Consider the following 23230-nt stretch of genomic DNA (forward strand, 5'->3'; position numbering starts at 1 on the left):
GAGCATAGAGTCAGCCTTCTCCTGACTGACTGCAAGTGTATTGGCTCGTGACTGCATGTGCAGTCTAATCAGTAGGAGTCTCTGGGACATCTGTAAGTCTGCAGCCCGGCAGACTGTGAGTGAGACTGAGTGGCAGCCGCCGCAGAGAGAAGCAGAACGGTCGGTCAGCACCACTGTTGAAGGCGCGCACCAATGGTTGGTAAGCCAGCATGTGAGCTTGGTCCGGGGGGTGGGTTGGGGGGGATGGGGGCAGCTGTGTTGGCTCTCGCTGGAGACGAATGACCAAGGTAAAGATGGGTGGGGTGAGCTACTAATTTGTGTTGTTATTTTAAATAAGGGAATGAGGCCCTGATGAAATATGAAACTGGATAGAGTGGGTTTCCTACATATTTTCAGTACATACTGGTCATGTGTATATATCTGTTCTGGCCTACAATGTTGATCATTACTGCTACTGGTATAGAAAGCACTCATATTACCAACTGGTACAATGTCAATACCACCAAGTTAGCACAAGTGGGAAGAAACAACACATTCTATTTGTTTAAAATGTATATTTTATATGACAAGGTGCCTGACAAGGTGTCTGATTGTGAAGGGGTATGTGTATATGCGCATGCATGATGACGATGCTTATGTCTGTACTTGTATGGTGTACCACAAAGTCAGAACTAGCTTTTAGCAGCCTCTGTGTGTGTATGGGGAGCGCCTGTAACTCAGCCACTGATCTGTTATCAGTTTAACACTTTGGCTGCCAGAGAGGACTTGTGATTGAAAGTGTGTTGCAGACCCAAGGAACACCAACAGGCTAAATTCATTGATATGGCGCTGTCTGGTCGTTCTTGTGCTCAGTGTTATTGTTTTCGTTTCACTTTTATTGTGAGAGTATTGGGAAGCCAAGCTCATAGTCACTTTTATGTTCCTCTATGCTTGCTTCTGTTTGATCATAATGTATGTTATGTGTTTGTACACTGTGGTACAATGTAATGAAGGCTTCCTCTGTGTGCTATAAATCTGTTTATAGTAAGGCAGCCAGTTACTTGTTGGCATTTTACTGTTCAGAGAGCTTATCACCATTTCTGTAACTGTATTTGTTGTCCCCACCTGTGTCAGATGGTATTGGAGGTGTTTGTATTTACTCAAAGCCGTGAATGTGTAAACATAGAGTAACACTGTCTCACTTTGTTTTACGCACATTAGTCTAATCCTTGTGCTGGAACATAGGGTTCAGATGTTCAGTGTTGGGGTCACTGTAGCAGTAATGTGGATAAACTAACTTCTACTAACAAACAAGTTAATTTCTAAGGCAGAGCTTTCAAAACTTTTCATGTTAGTGACACACTTTTTAGACCTACATAATTTCGTGACACAGTAATTCAGTTGTACTAGCAAACAGGAGGTTAAACTAACTTGTTTTAAGAGATAAGGACACATACATAAATCATATAATAACGAAATGTACTTACAAGTAACAGTAAGTATGTGCAAAAATTAAAAAAAAGTTTAATAACACCAATAGCTACTTACTATTTTAATGGGATGTATGGATGAACACAGTTTCTGAATATTTTGTGGAATATTAGATAAAGACACTCGCATTTCAGTATCAAGCATTTTAAAGCTTCCACTTCCTATCCATATATCAAAAGCAGGAGCAGCAATGCAATACTGGGAGCTAGCTGCAAAAAAAAACAACACTTTGACGTTTGACTTCAGCTCAGCATTTAAGCTGCTGCCCTCAGAGCTCTGTGAGTCCGACTGTCTACTGCCCATGCTACAAACACACTGCTGTCCCACTCACTGACTACACAGGCAGTCAGGAGCTGATTTAGGAGACTACACGTTCAGTCAGGAGCCAATGTGCCGCCAATGGGAATAGTTTCAGTTCCCGCTAAGCTGCGGCAATAGGTTAAGATGATCTGTGACCCACTAGGTATCAATCATGTGTCAACCACGTGATATGCATAGCAGGCAGGCGGAAAGTCGGAAACAAAAAAAGAAGTAAGAATAATTTTAAATTCAAAAACATTTGTACTGAAGCAGGGACACACCTACACACTGCCGCCGACACACTAATGTGTCACGACACACAGTTTGGAAAGCACTGTTCTAAGGGAACAAGACGACAGTGGACACTTTATATACTGTGTGTGTGTGTGTATATATATATAATGAACCCCTTAAAAAAGGTCATCCTGTGCAGGTGTGTTTGTCCCTTTCTCATTTTATGTGTAAGTTGACATGATTTTTTTTTTACTGTTACATGTTGCAAAAAAAAAAACGAGAAAAAAACGCAACACTTTTTTTTGGTGGGGGAGGGGGGCCCTTCATGGATTCTTGCACGGGGTCCTGAGGTTTCTAGTTACGCCTTTGATATCTTGTAGGCTACCGCTAGAACTGACATTGACCACTCCAAGATGTATTAAAACGCAGTTTGTATAGTATTCCAATGTAAAATATTATTTTGTATAAGATAAAATTTAATCTAGTAATAAACTGAATAATATAGTAGAGATAGTGTTATATATTCACTTTGTCCGCAGCCTTTCTTCCAATAAGTGTCGTGCGTTTATTTGAACACTAGAGGGCACTGTTTACCCATAGCAAGCATTTGATTCTATCACCAGCATTTTCCAAGAAAGTAAAATCCCTCTTTAGAGTTCAACTATAAGAACATATTCTTATAGACTTGACCTTGCTCTGCATTTAATTTTTACACCGGTGGAGAGGTGGCGTAATAAGCAAAGAAATATGTATGTAGATCATTTAGCCACATTAGAAAAAAAAAATAATACATTTTAATTTCTAAACAATTAACAAATGCAAAACAGGTTGACTAATGAACAACGAGAACAATAAACTTGGATATGACTGAAACTTGGTATGATTAATTACTGGTATTACCAATAGTTCATATTACTTGATGCTTAGCATCCCTCTCCGCGGCACACAAGCCTGAGGTGGTGTTTAAAATGAATTAAACGTGTAATTCAGTTGTCTTTACGTCCCTAATGTACAGTGTCAGTGCTGTGCATTCCCAGACACGTTCCCCTGCATCCTTTCTCCCCATCCGCCCTTGTAGTTATTATTATAGCAGCTAACGGTCTGTCTCTGTGGATGCAGACAACATCCCGCTACCTGCTCCGCCTCGCAGCCCAGCGGAGCCTCCCACACACAGCACACAGGCAGCCGTACCGCCCAATCACACCGAGCAAGGCTGAACCGCAGGCTGCAGCCAGAGGGAGCAACTCCGTGCGCTTCTGCCCTATCAGGTGGAGTGAGGACGGGCTTGTAAATGACAGGCGTGTGGCTGGGAGGGACTGAAGAGAATGGGGTTGTCCAGTACGGCTGAAGTGAAGGGGGATCAATGAGAGAAGAAAGTTTTTTTGTTTCAGCGAAGGCATCAGCAGACAGTTGCAGTGCACTGCGGACAGACTTAGAGTTTTATACAAAACTGATGTCAGTCACCATTAATTCCCAACTAATGCTGATGTGAAGTAGAGCTGCATTTCCAGGGATTACAAAAAAAACAAAAAAAGAGTATTTGTCAGAGAGCTAAGTTGTAAGGAGGGAGAGCTTGGCTGCAGCCTTTGGGTCTGGGATGCGCAGGAGTCCTGGCATGCTGAGAGAAAAAGGAATCCCTCTGCGACTGCAGGATCCCAGGGTCAGATGAGTAGCTGGATTAAAGGGGATTTCGTGCGGAGGATGCAGAAATCAGCTACCGAGACCATCCGAGGTGCAGCTCCGGCGAGTAACCGGGACCAGTGACCGAGATCAGAACAGGAGGAGGAGGCAAGCAGGGTCCTGAGGTGAGGAGTGCCGAGTGTATAGTGATGAGGATACAGTGACTAGCTGGACCAGGTTCCCAGCTGATGAAAGAACAGTTGTTTTAACGAGTTTAGGGATTTGCTATATGGACTAATAGCTGAATAAGACAAAAAGGTGCCCGCATGCCAAAAAGTACAATGTTTAATAACTGAACAATGCACATTATTTTGTGTTGACTGAGCACTGCGGGATATTCAGCCCCTTTTAGTTGGATGTACAACGGGAATCTCTGTCACTTTACCGACATCAGTAAGTTGCTTGCTACCTGGAGGGAAGATTACAAGCACTGGAGTTAACTTATTTGCTTTTTAATCATTAATACAAGAAAAACACGTGGCTTTTTAAGGAATCTGGATTCTTTTTTTGGAGTAACATTATGAGCCTTTTTACAATAAGGGTTACATGCTTTCATATTATGTTGTTGCTGTGTTCTCTAATATTGTGCCTCCCAGGAACTCTCAGTAGCTCTCAAACAAGACAAGTATTTCAGATACTGGAAGAACAACCCCCTGGGGCATATGTAGGCACAATCAGCACCAGACCAGGGTTTACCTACCGGCTAAGTGAGTCCCATGCCCTATTTAGTATTAATGCTACTTCTGGATCTATCTACACTACTTCTGTCATTGATAGAGAGAGTTTGGCTAATGATGTTATTAACCTAGTGGTTCTGTCCAGTCAACCAACATACCCAACAGAGGTGCGAATTGCAGTGTTAGATATCAATGACAACTCACCTGTTTTCCCAGAACCATCTATTGTGGTGTCGTTTAAGGAGGATACACAAGGTGGGAGACAGGTCATTCTGGACACAGCTACTGACTCAGATGCTGGCACTAATGGGGTGGATCATCGCTCCTACCGCATTGTGTCAGGTAACCAGGATGGGCGGTTCAAGCTTGGAATAACAGTCAATCCAAGTGGGGAAGGTGCATTTCTTCACCTCATGTCCCAGGGCTCCCTAGACCGGGAGACAACTCCATGCTATTATCTGGTAGTGGAAGTGGAGGACAAAGGAACACCTAAAAGACTAGGCCATCTTCATGTTAATGTTACTGTGCAGGATATTAATGACAACCCACCAGTCTTTAGCAGCTCTCAGTACCAGGCTCGTATAGAGGAAGATGCTCCAGTGGGTTCCAGTGTTCTTAAAGTGGATGCTACAGACCGTGATGATGGTGTTAATGCTGCCATAAGGTATCAATTGGCAGAAGGCACCCCATTTCAGATTCACCCCGAAACTGGACTTATAACTATACGCGAGCCATTGGACTATGAAAGTCGACGCCAATATACCCTTAACATTCAGGCAAGGGATCTGGGCACTCCACCACTCACTGGCAGGGCAGAGGCAGTGGTTCGTCTAATTGATGTCAATGACAATGACCCTGTAGTTAAATTTCGTTATTTCCCAGCAACCTCCCGTTATGCATCTGTTGATGAAAATGCCCAGGTTGGAACGGTGGTGGCCTTGCTTACTGTCACTGACTCAGACTCTCCTGCTGCCAATGGTAATGTCACTGTTGCTATTCTAGGAGGTAATGAGCAACAGCATTTTGAAGTCCAAACTTCTAAGGTACCAAACCTTAGCCTTATCAAAGTGGCCAGTGCCCTGGACCGAGAACGGATACCATCTTATAACCTCACAGTTAGTGTATCAGACCAAGGTCACCCTAAGCCTCGATCCTCAGTAGCCAGCCTTGTGATTTATGTGAATGATATTAATGATCATCCTCCAATTTTCCAGGAACAACAGAGTCGTGTTGATATCAGTGAGGACTTACCTCCAGGATCCTACATTTGTGGTGTCTCTGCTACAGATGGTGACACAGGTCTAAATGCCAATCTACGATACTCCATAGTGTCTGGCAACAAGCTAGGCTGGTTTTCTATTAGTGAACACAGTGGACTGGTAACTAGTATTGCTGTACTTGATCGAGAAGTAGCCTCTCAACTAATGCTTAATATCAGTGCACGAGATCAGGGCCCTCAGCCGAAGACAAGTTATACTACACTCTTCGTCAACCTACTAGATGTCAATGATCAAAGGCCTACATTCATTGGCAGCCATTCTAATGGTCAGCACTGGGTCTCGTTACCCGAAAACAGCCCAGTTGGCACTGAATTAATTACATTAAAGGCTAATGATGGTGATCTAGGTGACAATGGAACAATACGCTTTTATTTTGATGCTGATAACCCAAGTCAATGCCAAGGATCCTATCGCTTGGACCCAATAACTGGACGTCTTAGCACAAGGACAGAGCTTGACAGAGAACTTCAGGAGAATTGCAGTTTGTTCATTTTGGCCACTGACCTTGGAACCCCACCTTTGTCATCTACTGCCAAAGTGACTGTTACTCTGCTGGATGTAAATGACAATAGCCCTATTTTTTACCCTGTACAGTACTTTGCCAACATTCAGGAGAATGAACCACCTGCAAGTTTTGTGGTTTTTGTTACTGCTGCTGACCCTGATCTGGGAATAAATGGTACTGTGAAATACTCTATTAGAGCAGGAGACACCTCAAAATTTCAGATCCATTCTCACACTGGTGCAATCTCTACAAAAGCAACACTAGATAGGGAAGAGAAAACTGCTTACCAGCTGCAGGTAGTGGCAACAGATGGTGGTGGTCTACAATCTCACAATCATGCTATTGTCACCATTACTGTTTTGGACACACAAGATAATCCCCCATCCTTTAGTCAAGAAACTTACCATTTTGTGATGTTTGAAAATGTGCTAATAGGGTACAATGTGGGAACAGTTTCTGCAACTTCTATGGATCTCAACACCAATATTACCTACCTGATAACTACAGGTGACCAGAAAGGGGTATTTGCTATTGACAAAGCCACAGGCATAATCACCACAGCAGGTGTAGTGGATAGAGAAGAACAAGAGTTTTACCACTTGAAAGTAGTGGCCAGTGGTGGAGCAATAACAGGAGAGGCTAATGTTAATATTACAATAAAAGATTTAAATGATAACTCCCCACATTTTCTTCATGCAGTGGAAACTGTTAATGTAGTGGAAAACTGGAAAACAGGTCACATTATATTTCAAGCTAAGGCTGTAGATTCAGATGAAGGTGTAAATGGCAAGGTAGGATATAGCTTAAAGCAAAACCCTCTTGGTTTATTTAGTATTGAGGAGGTCACAGGTGCTGTAGGTCTTACAGCACCACTTGATGTAAATGTGGGCTCATATCAAGTGGAAATATTAGCATCAGACATGGGTGTCCCACAGCTTTCCTCTAGTTTTATACTGACTGTTTCTGTGCATGATGTTAATGACAACCCCCCTGTGTTTGACCAACTTTCATATGAAGTAACCCTTTTAGAATCAGAACCAGTTAATTCAAGATTCTTTAAGGTTCAGGCAGGTGACAAAGACTCAGGGGTTAATGGGGAGATCACATATTCTATCATAGATGGAAATGCAGGGGAAGCATTTGGTATTTTTCCAGATGGACAATTGTATGTAAAAAGTGAACTAGACAGAGAAGTTAAGGATATATATATTTTACTTGTGGCAGCGTCAGACAGAGCTATTGAGTCTCTGAGTGCCACAGTTAATGTGACAATAATATTAGAAGATGTGAACGATAATAGACCTTTGTTCAATAGCACCAATTATGTTTTCTATTTTGAAGAGGAACACAGTGGGGGCTCATTTGTTGGAAAGATCTATGCAATGGACAAGGATAGTAGATCTAATGGTGAAATAAGGTATGCTTTTGAGACCATGCAGCCTGATTTTGAATTAAACACAATTACAGGGGACATTACAAGCACACATCAGTTTGATAGGGAAACTCTAATGAGACAAAGGGGGGCAGCAGCTTTCACACTGAAAGTAATCTCTACAGACTTAGGACTGCCAAAACCATTGAAAGATCAGGCCACTGTGCAAATTTACATTAGAGATATTAATGACAATCATCCAAAATTTTCCAAAGATTTATATCAAGCAAGTATATCAGAACTAGCTACAAATATGACACCAGTTTTAAGGGTCTCTTCCTCCGATGTTGATGAAGGGAACAATGGTTTAATCAGTTATTCTATTATTAAGGGAAATGAAGAAAAACGCTTTACAATTGACAGTGCTACAGGCCAGGTAACATTACTAGGGATGCTGGACTATGAATCTACAGCATCATACTCTCTTATAATTGAAGCTGTGGATTCTGGGACAATTCCCTTAAGTTCAACTTGCACCTTGAGTGTTAATGTTCTTGATGAAAATGACAATACACCATCTTTCCCCAAAACAACTCACTTTGTGGATATTTTAGAAAATATGAGGGTTGGGGAGCTTGTTTCTTCTGTCACTGCTACAGACTCTGATTCTGGGGACAATGCTGATATTCACTATAGCATTACAGGAACAAACAACCATGGAACATTTAGCATCAGCCCTAACACTGGTAGTATCTTCTTGGCAAAGAAACTTGACTTTGAAACACAGTCACTGTATAAGTTAAACATCACAGCAAAGGATAATGGGAGACCCCCTCGTTCATCTACAATGTCAGTTGTGATACAGGTAAGAGATTATAATGATAATCCACCAAGCTTCCCTACAGGGGACATCTTCAAATCCATAGTGGAGAATATCCCAATAGGTACATCCATAGTGACTGTAACTGCCAGTGACCCTGATGCTGATATCAATGGGCAGCTAACTTATGCTATTATTCACCAAAGACCAAGAGGCAATCATTTTATCATTGATGAAATGCGGGGTACAATCTACACAAATGCCGAGATAGACAGGGAGTACACCAATCTTTTTGAAGTGACCGTGAGAGCTAGTGATCAGGCTGTACCTATGGAAACCAGGAGGTTTGCCTTAAAAAATGTCACCATATTAGTTAGTGACCTCAATGATAATGTACCTACATTTGTATCTCAAAATGCCTTTGCAGCAGACCCCACACTTGTTATAGGTTCAGTGCTAACAACCATCACAGCTTTTGATCCAGATGAGGGTCCTAATGGGGAGATTGAATATGAAATTGTTAAAGGGGACACTGAAACCTTTATTATGGATCGTTACAGTGGAGACTTAAGAGTGGCCTCTGCCTTGTTACCGTCCAATCTAATTTACAACCTTATAGTTGCAGCAACTGATTTAGGTTTAGAAAGAAAGGCAAGCACAACTGAGTTAACTATTATTCTGCAAGGGATGGATGGTCCTGTGTTTTCTCACCCTAAATACATCACAATTTTAAAAGAAGGAGAACCAGTAGGCACAAATGTGATATCTATTGAAGCAGCCAGTCCCCTTGGTTCTGAGGCGGCTGTGGAGTATTTCATTGTATCAGTGAGATGCGAGGGGGAAACGTTTGGTCGACTATTCACCATTGGACGCAATACTGGTATAATTCAAACTGCTGCAGTGCTGGACCGTGAACGTGGGGCCCGTCTGTACCTGGTGGATGTGTTTGCAATTGAAAAGGAAACTTCTTTTCCTAGAACCCAGCGAGCTGAGGTAGGTGTTTTTTTTTTTAATTTTATTTTGTTTAAAAAGAAAACCTTTGCAGTGACAATAGTATGTGTCTAAATATACATATGGCTACAAACACCTTAAATAAATGTTTAAACATGTGTAAATAAAAAAAATGTTTCTGCATATATATCTTACTATCTGATTACATATATTCTAAAGTAGCATTCATGTGTCCAATAAAAAAGGCACTAAAACACACTGCAACCCTATTACTATTAGATGATTAATCACAATAATATTAGAGGAACATTTTTTCTATATATAGGTTAACTATGTGCAAAGTTTCAGCTGAAGTGAGATTTGAAAGTTAAAAGTGTTTATTGATTGCTCTTGATTATTATGTCTCTAAATCTTCATTCAACTGGCCGCATTTTAATATAAATTTGCAATATAAGTAATGGTTTCTTCTGCCACCTGTCCATTCAATGAGTTAATTATCAGCAAACTTGCCTCATTTACTGCTAATGTAGATTTAATGACGATTGAATCATGATAATCAAACTGCTATCAACTCATATATAAACTGCCAGATGATGCAAATCATACTGTTCCATAGCACTTGATTTAATGTTTCCTATATACAATTATTTGCTCTATAAACTATTTCTGCAGAAAGTATTTTAAAACAGAGGGTTGGAGGTTACATTAATATATATATAGTGGTGTAAATTAGAGACAGATGGGTGATAATACAAAGACATTATGTGAAGATGCTAAATCTAAGGTGATTCACTGTTTTGTTTATGTTGGATGCACTGAATTTGCTAATTTTGTTAAGCATCAGATGTTATCCTACAAAGTAACTGTATCTGTAATTGCTATGGATATGAAGCTTAATTATCTGCATTTCTTCCATATTTAGACATCGTTTATGTAAGTTCTTGCTTTCTTGGTAAATAATTATATATGTAACAGCATTTGCATATTCTTTTAAATCTAGATTAGTTTTTAACACAGACAAGGCCACTGGAATTGTGTGTGGTTTTGTATATCAGCTCCTTTGTATGTAATGAAAACATTTCTGTACTGCTCATGTTCTGCAGTTAACAAGAACTAGCTATGCAGATTTTCATTGTTTTAGAGCAAAGTTTTCTGGCTGGAGCTCATATTTCAGTCTGATGCTAAACCCTTCAGGACTCCAGTAGCCTGTAAGGCATTGGTTAGCTCCTATGAATGTTATGAGCTATACTGGTTAGCAAAGCCCTCTCTTTAAATGAAAAACAAATGTTTTCCTACTCAAGCATACTAAGATGTGCACTTACAAGCTAAACTTTTTTGCGTTTGTGCCTTCTTTTGTTACATATGATTCAACTCTGTATTCTCAAATTCACACTGCATATAGCTTGCTCTATTTACAATAAACAAACATCCACTTTATATACTTAATACCAACCAACCAAAGAAACGTGAAAAATAATATATAATATAGACTCTATTACTGTCAAGTGTCTATCCATCTGTGCTGTGGTGTATTGGTTACACTGTATTATGTGTGTGCATGTCTGGGTGTCTCTTTGTGTGTTGGTTTGTGTATATATATACGGTTGTGTATGAGAGTGGGAATGCGTGTGTGTCTTTGTGTTTGTGTGTATGCCTGTGTGTATATATGGTTCTGTCAGAGTGTGTATATGTATGTTTGAATGTGTATGCATGTCTGTCTGTATGTGTATATATGTTTATGGGTCTGTCTGTGAGGGGGCTTGTGTGTGTTTTTATGCATTTCTGAAAGTGTTTGAATTCCTGTGTGTATCTGTATATTTGTATATGGGTCTGTCTGAAGGTTTATGCCTTCCTGTGTGTATGTTTATATATGCCACGCACACGCATACACATAGACATACACACAAACACATGCACACACAGACACAAACACACAAACACATGCACACACACACAGACACACACACACTCTCGCATACTCACACATGCACTCATATAGACACACTCACATACACACGTGCACACACACATACACACACACATGCACTCACACACATGCACTCACACAGACACACTCTCACATACACGTGCGCACACAGACACACACACAAACACTCCCACATTCACACACATGCACAAACACAGACACACTCTCACATACACACAAACATGTGCATACAGACACATTAACAAACACACTCTTACATACACACAGAGACACACACAAACATACTCTCACATACGCACACAACACATTCACTCACACAGACACACTCTTACATACACAGACACACACACAAACACACACACATTCACTCACACAAACATACTCTCACATACACACACATGAACTCACACAGACACACTCTCCCATACACACACATGCACTCACACAGACACACTCTCATATACACACAAACATGTGCACACAGACACATGAACAAACACACTCTCACATGCACACACAGACACACACACACACAAACACACTCTCAGATACACACATTCGCTCACACAGACACACTCTCACAAATACAAATGCGCACACAGACACACACACTCTCACATACACACACGCAAACACAAACACACTCCACATACACACACGCACACAAACACACTCTCACACACACACAGATACCAACACACTCTCACATACACATGCACACACAGACACACACACACAAACACATTCCACATACACTAACACACTCACATACACGTGCACACATGCACATACAAACACACTCTTACATACACACATGCACTCACACAGATACACTTACATACACACGCACACAGACACATGAACAAACACACTCTCACATACAGACACACACAAACACACTCTCACATGCCACTCACACACACACAAACACACTCTCACATACACACACATGCACTCACACAGACACACTCTCATATACTCACACACAAACACACACACACTCTCACATACACACACTCACACAGACATACACACACCTGCACACACAGACACATGGACACAAACACACTCTCACATACACACACACATGCACTCACACAAACACACTCTCACAGACGTATATATATATATATATATATATATATATACTGTATATATATACTGTATATATATACTGTATATATATATATATATTTATATATATATATATATATATATATATATATATATATATATATAATGCACTCTCTGGCTTTACAATAAAATAATTTTAATATTGTAAAGCCAGAGTGTATCCTGTGGATTGCTATTGATGTTTAAGGCTGCACCCTTGTCCTGTGGATCTACTGGTTTGTGAGAGTGCACTTCTGTGGATATATATATATATATACACACACACACACACTCAACAAGCTGTGGATATATATATATATACACACACACACACTCAACAAGCTGTGGATATATATATATATATATATATACACTCACACACACTCAACAAGGGGGATTGCAACAAAGTATAGAGTGCTATGTAAACAAATAGAAACTAGCATACTCAAAGAGGCAACACATTATATTATAACTAAAGAACTTGAGCTATACTGGGTTTGTTTTTAGGTTTGAGAATGAGCTATTAACATCATCCATTTTATAGTAATAGCTGAGTTCATTGCAAAGCAGTGCCAAGTACATCGTTCTCCAACTGAGGAGGGGTTAAAGTTTCCTTTTGTATTCGGATAGAAAGCAAGAGGAAACCATGCTCTTCCTGCCTAATTGTTCTATTCTTTTAATTGTCAAAATGCTACTTTTTTTGTGTGTGTAAATTTCAGAGCAATCACAGTTATTTTCAGCAAGTCCTATCTCACCATAAACACTACATTCCTTTATTAGCTTGAATTCAAAGTTATTCATTTGGGTTGTTTGTGTGAAAATGGACCAGAAAACTACATCCATGTTATTATAAAGTGGCCTATGTGGTGTTGCTAGGGGAATCTCTATAGCACTCATACTACAGCCTCTGTGAACTGCTCTGTACATAAGTTTAATAAACCTGCCCAGACATACTTGAGATGCCATAGCTGATTAATTACATCCATGCCATGGTGTATCTGCCAACTGATATACTTAGTGCCACTAATTTCCCTGCTGCAGTTCTTTACCCTGTTATTCCTGTGATATAAATGGTGTCACTAATATTGTGTCTTGTTGTACTTAATAAATATATATATATATAATTATGCTTATGTATTTATTTGGTATATATTAGTTATGTCAATAGATTAAAAGTAATGCCTAGTAAAATGTGTTTTGCTCTATACAGATGAAGAAGATGTTTGCTGTTTATTCTGAAGGCTTGAGAAAACAATTACATTTACACAACTTTTTTTATAGATCTATAGGCTTTGTTTTGCCCTTGGTCTATATGTTGTGTGCACATCATCTTTGCTCCATTCTGTTTCCTCCCCAGAGTCTACAACTCATAAATATGTTAATATAACAATAATGCATACTGTATACATGTGTGTGCTTATATGTGCATGTGTGTTTAGTGTGAGTGTATATGTGTGTGTATGTATCTGTATGTGCGTGTGCTGTATTTACATATATGTATATATATATATATATATATATGTATGTGTGTGTGCTGTATTTACATATATGTATATATATATATATATATATATATATATATATATGTGTGTGCTGTATTTACATACATGTGTATATATATATATATATATATATATATATATATATGTATGTATGTGTGTGTGCTGTATTTACATATATGTATATATATATATATATATATATATATATATGTATGTGTGTGTGCTGTATTTACATACATGTATATATATATATATATGTATGTATGTGTGTGTGCTGTATTTACATATATGTATATGTATGTATGTGTGTGTACATGTCTTTATATGTGTTACTGTGCAATTGTGTACATTAATTAGTGTATGTTTGTACATGTGTTTTTACATGCATGAATGTGTGCACATTTGTGTGTGTGTGTGTAAATTATGTGTATGCATACAGGTGTACATGTATAAGTGTATATTCATGTATGTATAAGTGTGTGTTAATTGCTGAATGTGATATGTGTGAGTGCATGTATATATATATAAATATATGCGTGTGTGTGTCCTCCACAGAAAATTTTGCCAGCCGAGTGGCATTTTGAAGTAGCCGGTTGGCATTATGAAGTAGCTGGGCGGCTGCACTGTAATATGTTCTAATACTATATCATTTTCAGCTATCCAAAGCACAAAGTAATTGCATAATTTAACATAAATGTATTTAATGATCATTTGTGTCATAAAAATATTTAATATTAGCTCATTTTAGCTTGTGTATTATACACAAAGAAGGATCAGCACAAACACACTTGATTGTTTTCGGTTGTACATTCAAATTAGTGGTGTCCTGGTGCAGCACCTGTCAGACCCCCCCTGACTGGATATCATAGATATAATTCAAAAGAACACAAAAGGTGGCACTCAGCTAGGTAACTGTACCGTTATTGAAGTGAGCAACGTTTTGGGGCGTCTGCCCCTTTCTGACGCTCACTTTAATAAAGGTACAGTTTCCTAACTGAGTGCCACCTTTTGTGTTCTTTTGAGCTAATTTTAGCTTAACATTGGCTACAATATTAGCCTGGTGCCCAGCAAAATCAGTATGGTTGTGCGCCTGGGAAGAACAGTGTGTGTGTATGTATGTGTATAGTATTTTTTTTAAAAATATAATATATTTCTGTGTAGGCTGTTCCACTCCTGCTACTAAAATCTTTGGCTTGTTCATTATTTTGCATCAGTTTAACACCCCTTGGTCCATGGGTAAAAAAAGAACAGATCCATGTGTTCTCCCCAATTCATGTACCTGTATCTACAATAATAATAATAAAAAAAAAAGTCTATAACAGTGCAATTTGTTTTACAATTTACATGAATCACAATCCCAAAATAAATGTTGCAGTTATCTGGTTAGCTCTGCTCTCAAGCACCACCTAGTGCCCACACTTGAATATTTTTTACCAAACCATTAGTGCTTTTAGTCTGATCAATTTTGCATTTGCTTAATCATTTTACCTTCAATTATGTAACTTCACACTGGATCTTGTTACTTGAACCCAGATGGTTGCAGGTCACAATTGGTTTAACTAATACATTCTGCTTTTTTATGCTAAGGAAACTAATAAAAATGGTTACATTAGGCAAGTTCACTATTCACATTAAAAGAAAAATATATCCCAGGCAATTTGGCTTCAAGCTTGTATAGGCTATAAAAAATGGTAGATATCCTTAGTATCCTTTTTAATATATCTATTAGCTTTAAACCAAATATAGATATAGTATCAAAAGCACCAAACACAGGATTTAATTCTCACATCTCTCTTATCCAAGTCACATTGTCATTTCTGTCTGCTACGTTTAATTAAAGTGAAGATAAACACTCCCCTTTATATAAACAGATCCTGAATGCTAGTGATATTTTAGATGAAGTTTAATTGATCAGTTGTAATAAAGATACTCTATAACTTATCTATTCAAATACTCTGTGCTCTGGCCTCCCACTTCAAAAGTATGTTTTTGTGAGCTTACGGTTTGAACTGCTCTCCAATCAGCGCTCTAGCCATACGGCACTCACACAATTTTTTTTTGTAGCTGTTCAAACCGTTAGTTCACATAAAAAAATTACTTTTGATGTGGGCGGCAGGAGCACAGGATATTTGAATTTCAGCGCTACATTAAAAAGTCAGTTAACCCCTTAATGACCACAGCACTTTTCCATTTTCTGTCCGTTTGGGACCAAGGCTATTTTTACATTTTTGCGGTGTTTGTGTTTAGCTGTAATTTCCCTCTTACTCATTTACTGTACCCACACATATTATATACCGTTTTTCTCGCCATTAAATTAACTTTCTAAAAATACCATTATTTTCATCATATCTTATAATTTACTATAAAAAAATTTATAAAATATGAGGAAAAAATGGAAAAAAACACACTTTTTTTAACTTTGACCCCCAAAATCTGTTACACATCTACAACCACCAAAAAAAAACCATGCTAAATAGTTTCAAAATTTTGTCCTGAGTTTAGAAATACCTAATATTTACATGTTCTTTGCTTTTTTTGAAAGCTATAGGGCCATAAATACAAGTAGCATTTTGCTATTTCCAAACTACTTTTTTTCAAAATTAGCGCTAGTTACATTGTAACACTAATATCTTTCAGGAATCCCTGAATATCAATTGACATGTATATATTTTTTTTTAGAAGACATCCCAAAGTATTGATCTAGGCCAATTTTGGTATATTTCATGCCACCATTTCACCGCCAAATGCGATCAAATACAAAAAATCGTTCACTTTTTCACAAATTTTTTCACAAACTTTCGGTTTCTCACTGAAATTATTTACAAACAGCTTGTGCAATTATGGCACAAATGGTTGTAAATTCTTCTCTGGGATCCCCTTTGTTCAGAAATAGCAGACATATATGGCTTTGGCATTGCTTTTTGGTAATTAGAAGGCCGCTAAACGCCGCTGCGCACCACACGTGTATTATGCCCAGCAGTGCAGGGGTTAATTAGGGAGCTTGTAGGGAGCTTGTATGGTTAATTTTAGCTTTAGTGTAGTGTAGTAGACAACCCAAATTATTGATCTAGGCCCATTTTGGTATATTTCATGCCACCATTTCACCGCCAAATGCGATCAAATAAAAAAAAAAACGTTAAATTTTTCACAATTTTAGGTTTCTCACTGAAATTATTTACAAACAGCTTGTGCAATTATGGCACAAATGGTTGTAAATGCTTCTCTGGGATCCTCTTTGTTCAGAAATAGCAGATATATATGACTTTGGCGTTGCTTTCTGGTAATTAGAAGGCCGCAAAATGCTGCTGCGCATCACACGTGTATTATGGCTAGCAGTGAAGGGGTTAATTAGGAAGTTTGTAGGGAGCTTGCAGGGTTAATTTTAGCTTTAGTGTAGAGATCAGCCTCCCACCTGACACATCAGACCCCCTGATCCCTCCCAAACAGCTCCCTTCCCTCCCCCACCCCACAATTGTCCCCGCCATCTTAAGTACTGGCAGAAAGTCTGCCAGTACTAAAATAAAAGCTTTTTGGGGGGTTTAGGTTTTTAAAAAAAAAATAAAAAAAATTCTTCTGCTGTGTAGGACCCCCCTTAGCCTCCAACCTCCCTGATCCCCCCCAAAACAGCTCTGTAACCTTCCCCATCTGCCTTATTGGGGGCCGTCTGCCAGTACCCAGCTTGCACAAAAAAGGGCTTTTTTTTCTTATTTTTTTTTTTTCTGTAGTGTAGCTTCCCCAACCCCCCCCCAAACCCCCACCACCTCATTGATCGTTTGTTTGTTTTTAACTTTTTAAACTGATTATAACTTCTTTATTTTACACCATTTTCTGTAGTGTAGCGGTTCCCACCCGCTCCCTCTCCGTGCACGCGCCCGCCCCCGCCCTCCCGTGCACGCGCGCACGTCCGTGCGCGCCCCCGGGCATCCCCGCCCACGATCCCGCCCCCCTCCACATCTCCAGGGCCATCGATGGCCGCCACCCGCCTCCCGGTACTGCTCCCACCCACCAACGAAGGAAGCCACCGATCTCCGGTGCAGAGAGGGCCACAGAGTGGCTCTCTCTGCATCGGATGGCTTCAAAAGGTTATTGCAGGATGCCTCCATATCGAGGCATCACTGCAATAACCGGAAAGCAGCTGGAAGCAAACAGGATCGCTTCCAGCTGCTTTCCACACCGAGGACGTGCAGGGTACGTCCTCAGGCATTAACTGCCTTTTTTTTGAGGACGTACCCTGCACGTCCTCGGTCGTTAAGGGGTTAAAGCACATCTTCATTACAAGTGATGAATTAAACCCCATCTAAAATAGTCCGGCTCTTTTTATACGAAGGGGAAAGTTTACTATCACTTTAAAAAGACTCATCAGTCAAAACTGAAATATATGTCAATTTTAAACAAAGGTTTTTTTGCAATATTGCACTTTTGTTTACTGCATATATTAAACAGGTAACTATAAGTTTTTGTCAAACATTTTGTTCTTTTATACATTATATTACAGCTTAAACTAGTGATGGGCAACCAGTGTCACTGAAATGAATGACTCATATGCAAACCCCCAAGTCCAAAAAAGAGACACTATTCTGTTAACACTTATAATAGACCAATAATAAAAGTATTTAAAAAAAACACTTAGATTGTGGAAAGGACTTTAGTGGTAAAGAGTGAAGACTAAGTGCAAGTATGCATGCGAGTAATGGATCATTTGTGTTTTCTGAAAGGAGGTGTAAAAATTTGTGTATAATACATTTATTTAGGGTAACTTGGGGACCACAAAGGAAGGCCTATTATATCTTTTTTGTTTTTTTGCAAGACAGAACATACAGGGTTAGTATTGGCAGCACAGTAGTTTGTTGATCCAATGAGATATCTGATTGCTATTTTTTCTTCATTTGAGGCACAATTAGAAATTGCTTCAAATTGACATAATTTGGATCAACAGTAGTAACAGTAATATGACTATATTTCTAAGTTATTCTATAGATAGATAGATAGATAGATAGATAGGGTGAGATATAGATAGATATATAGATAGATGGACAGGCAGATAGATAGATAGATAGATAGATAGATAGATAGATAGATAGATAGATTGAGAGGGATAGATAGATAGACCATTTCTATGGACTACCCCAGCTTTGCCAAGAACAATGGCACCAAAACTCGATTTTCTTTACCTCCCCATCCATGAAAACTTCCGGGAAATGTTGGGAAGTATGGATAGCTATCTATCATCTATCTATCTATCTATCTATCATCTATATACAAGAGAATAAATATGATATCATTGCACCATGTTTAAAAAATCTGAAAATTATTATAAATAAATAATTATTTAGATATTTTTTAAATGATTTTCAAATATGGGTAAGATGGTTTAAATGTTTTTTTGTTGTTGTTTTTTTAATTAACATTATAGATTCAGCTCACTTGACTCTGGGCGTTTTTCTTATATCTTAAAAACCCCTGAATGGTTGCTATTCAGCTACTGATGAGGAAAGAACACAGAAGTGCAAGGCAAAGCAATAAATTCTTATGTGGGTCTAAACAGCCATAAATTATTTCCTGTAATTTAGCACTGGTTGACGCCAATTTCTAACCACCCGCTGTGGTGAAAAAATCTATGTTTTCTTCTGTTTTGCTACTGAGCCAGCAATTTAGTAAATGAGATAAACAAAAACTGCTTAATATACCAACTCCGACTGAATCATGTCTGGCTTCACATTTTTGTCTGGGATTATTATGAGTTTGTGGAGGTTCAGACTGTTAATAATGACAAGTTGAAATAAATTGGGTCTATTTTAAATACATAACCATTTGCCTTTAAAAAATAATTATTTTTACCATTTAGACAACACATTTGACAAGTATGAAATTTATTACACAACTTTGAAGACTTCTTGTGTATCCCTGGCTTTTTTACAGTTGTGCAATATGAAACGCTATTGGCCGCCATATGCTTGAAGAATATGGAACCAGCGCTATGGAATTTTGCGGCGCTATACAAATAAACGATAATAATAATATAATATTATTATTATTATTATTAGACTGCAAGCACTACTGCTATATAGTGCTCAAAACATGTGCACTCCTAGGTATGGTCTTCTTCATAGTACACCAATAGATTAGGTCAATTTTCTAAGAGAAGTACATTTAAAAAAAATTTAAAGGGACGTGAAACCCCATTTTTTTTCTTTCATTATTCAGATAAAGATTGCAGTTTTAAACAACTTTCCTATTTTCTCCTATTATAACATTTTATTCGTTCTCTTGTTATCTTTAATTGAAAAAGCTCAGGAGTGTGCACATGTCTGGAGCACTAAATGGCAGCACTTTTGCAAGAATGTTATCCATTTGCAAGAGCACTAGATGACAGCACTATTTCCTGCCATGTAGTGTTCCAGGTGCATACCTAGGTATCTCTTCAACAAAGAATATCATGGGAACGAAGCAAATTTGATCAAATAAGTAAATTGGAAACTTTTTGAAAATAGTTTGCTCTGCCTGAATCACAAAAGAAACATTTTGGGTTTAATATATCCCTTTAATTTGTATGCTCTATCTTAATCATGTACGTTGTTTTGTTTGTGTGTCCCTTTATCCAACTGCATTACATCTGCAACATCTCAAACATCTTGTTCAACCTGGGTAACGAGAGAAAAAATATTACGAAATTGTTTTCTGCGTACATACACAGAATCAACTAATTTATGGCTAATGTAAATGTAAAACATCTGGCTAATTAATATAGTGCTGACAATGACTGTGTAATGTGTTTGACTTCCGCTTTTATATCACATAAAGGTGCAGTAAACACCTTGAGATTTTTATATACATATATATGTTCAGATATACATAATGAAACAACTTTGCAATATATTTTCATTATTTGCCCCCTTTCTATGTAATTTACCTCTGAAAATTGAGCAATTCCCAATTCTCAGAACCTGAAATGCACCCTGCTGACTTTCTGAAGCTAACCCTGCTACATATCTGTCTCTAATTGGCTTTATGTAATAACAACTGAAAAACAATTAATTATATACTTTATGACTGTGACTAAGCCTTGTTGTTTAGACTTGACTGATATATTATTCTATAGCAACACAAAAGAAATGTATTGTAATTACAAGGTGTTTACTGTCCCTTTAACTATTGCTAACAATTTGTGTCTTAAAGGGACAGTATACACTCATTTTCATATAACTGCATGTAATAGACACCGCTATAAAGAATAAGATGCACAGATACTGATATAAAAATCCAGTATAAAACTGTTTAAAAAGTTACTTAGAAGCTCTCAGTTTAACTCTGTTGAAAAGGTAGCTGGAAAGCCCACTGTAAGTGGGAAATATCAGACGCTCCCCCCTCCCCCTTCTTTTGCTTATGAAAAGACCCTTTACACAAACAGGAGCAAGCTGGAGAAGGTAGCTGACGGTATTCTCATAAAACTTAGGGGTTTGGTTAGGAGTTTGAAATTCAGAGCAATGTTATTTAAAAATATGCAAAACGATACATTTAAAAAAAACCAAAAAAAAACTTTATGGGCTATATACCGTAAATAGATCATCTACAAAACATTTATGCAAAGAAAAAATGAGTGTATAATGTCCCTTTAAGCTTTTGAAATAACATGAAAATTAAAATGTAACTTAGATTTATATAGAACATGCAATGTAAAAAAACTTATAAAGTTGCTTCTCTTAAGTTGACTTTAACAGTGTGTTTAATCCTTTTGCAAATATATTTATATGCCCCTTTAATAATATAAGCCCTATTTGTGTATGTTTTTACATTAAAGGAATATGAAACCCAAAAAGGTTTTTTTTGTGATTCAGACAGTGCAGACCATTTTTAAAAAAAGTTTACATTTTTATTTTATTATCAAATTTGCTTGATAACATTCTTGCAGATCATAAGCTTATGTCCCTGCTTTCAACAAAAGTTACCAAAAGAACAAAGAAAAGTAATAGAAATAAATTAGAAAGTTGATTAAAAATTGCATGCTCTATCTGAACCATGAAACAAAAAATTGGGGTTTCATATTCTTTTAAGGATATCTTTAATATGAGGTGACTGATTTAGCTATTGTTTGCCTTACAATATAGAGCTAAATCCTACAAGTTAGGTGAATTGAACGAAGTTTGCACATGACACTTTTTAAAAAAAAATCAGATAGCCAAAACAGATTATTGTACTTTGCAATATACAGGGAGCGCAGAATTATTAGGCAAGTTGTATTTTTGAGGATTCATTTTATTATTGAACAACAACCATGTTCTCAATGAACCCAAAAAACTAATTAATAGCAAAGCTGAATAGTTTTGGAAGTAGTTTTTAGTTTGTTTTTAGTTATAGCTATTTTAGGGGGATATCTGTGTGTGCAGGTGACTATTACTATGCATAATTATTAGGCAACTTAACAAAAAACAAATATATACCCATTTCAATTATTTATTTTTACCAGTGAAACCAATATAACATCTCAACATTCACAAATATACATTTCTGACATTCAAAAACAAAACAAAAACAAATCAGTGACCAATATAGCCACCTTTCTTTGCAAGGACACTCAAAAGCCTGCCATCCATGGATTCTGTCAGTGTTTTGATCTGTTCACCATCAACATTGCGTGCAGCAGCAACCACAGCCTCCCAGACACTGTTCAGAGAGGTGTACTGTTTTCCCTCCTTGTAAATCTCACATTTGATGATGGACCACAGGTTCTCAATGGGGTTCAGATCAGGTGAACAAGGAGGCCATGTCATTAGATTTTCTTCTTTTATACCCTTTCTTGCCAGCCACGCTGTGGAGTACGCGTGTGATGGAGCATTGTCCTGCATGAAAATCATGTTTTTCTTGAAGGATGCAGACTTCTTCCTGTACCACTGCTTGAAGAAGGTGTCTTCCAGAAACTGGCAGTAGGACTGGGAGTTGAGCTTGACTCCATCCTCAACCCGAAAAGGCCCCACAAGCTCATCTTTGATGATACCAGCCCAAACCAGTACTCCACCTCCACCTTGCTGGCGTCTGAGTCGGACTGGAGCTCTCTGCCCTTTACCAATCCAGCCACGGGCCCATCCATCTGGCCCATCAAGACTCACTCTCATTTCATCAGTCCATAAAACCTTAGAAAAATGAGTCTTGAGATATTTCTTGGCCCAGTCTTGACGTTACAGCTTGTGTGTCTTGTTCAGTGGTGGTCGTCTTTCAGCCTTTCTTACCTTGGCCATGTCTCTGAGTATTGCACACCTTGTGCTTTTGGGCACTCCAGTGATGTTGCAGCTCTGAAATATGGCCAAACTGGTGGCAAGTGGCATCTTGGCAGCTGCACGCTTGACTTTTCTCAGTTCATGGGCAGTTATTTTGCGCCTTGGT

The 23230-nt window shown here is 38.2% G+C and overlaps 1 protein-coding gene across 1 annotated transcript in view; it reads left to right on the plus strand.

Moving 5' to 3' along the window:
• Positions 1-4158: 4158 nt before the first annotated feature.
• The window catches only part of FAT4 (FAT atypical cadherin 4), a 337983-nt gene continuing 318911 nt past the window's right edge, over positions 4159-23230 (plus strand). Inside the window, 1 exon segment of the mRNA XM_053703634.1 lies at positions 4159-9331. Within this exon segment, the coding sequence (XP_053559609.1) occupies positions 4205-9331 (5127 nt within the window). The 5' untranslated portion in view covers positions 4159-4204.

The sequence above is a fragment of the Bombina bombina genome, chromosome 2 (assembly GCF_027579735.1).
Source record: "Bombina bombina isolate aBomBom1 chromosome 2, aBomBom1.pri, whole genome shotgun sequence".
In the NCBI taxonomy this organism is placed as follows: Eukaryota; Metazoa; Chordata; class Amphibia; order Anura; family Bombinatoridae; genus Bombina; species Bombina bombina.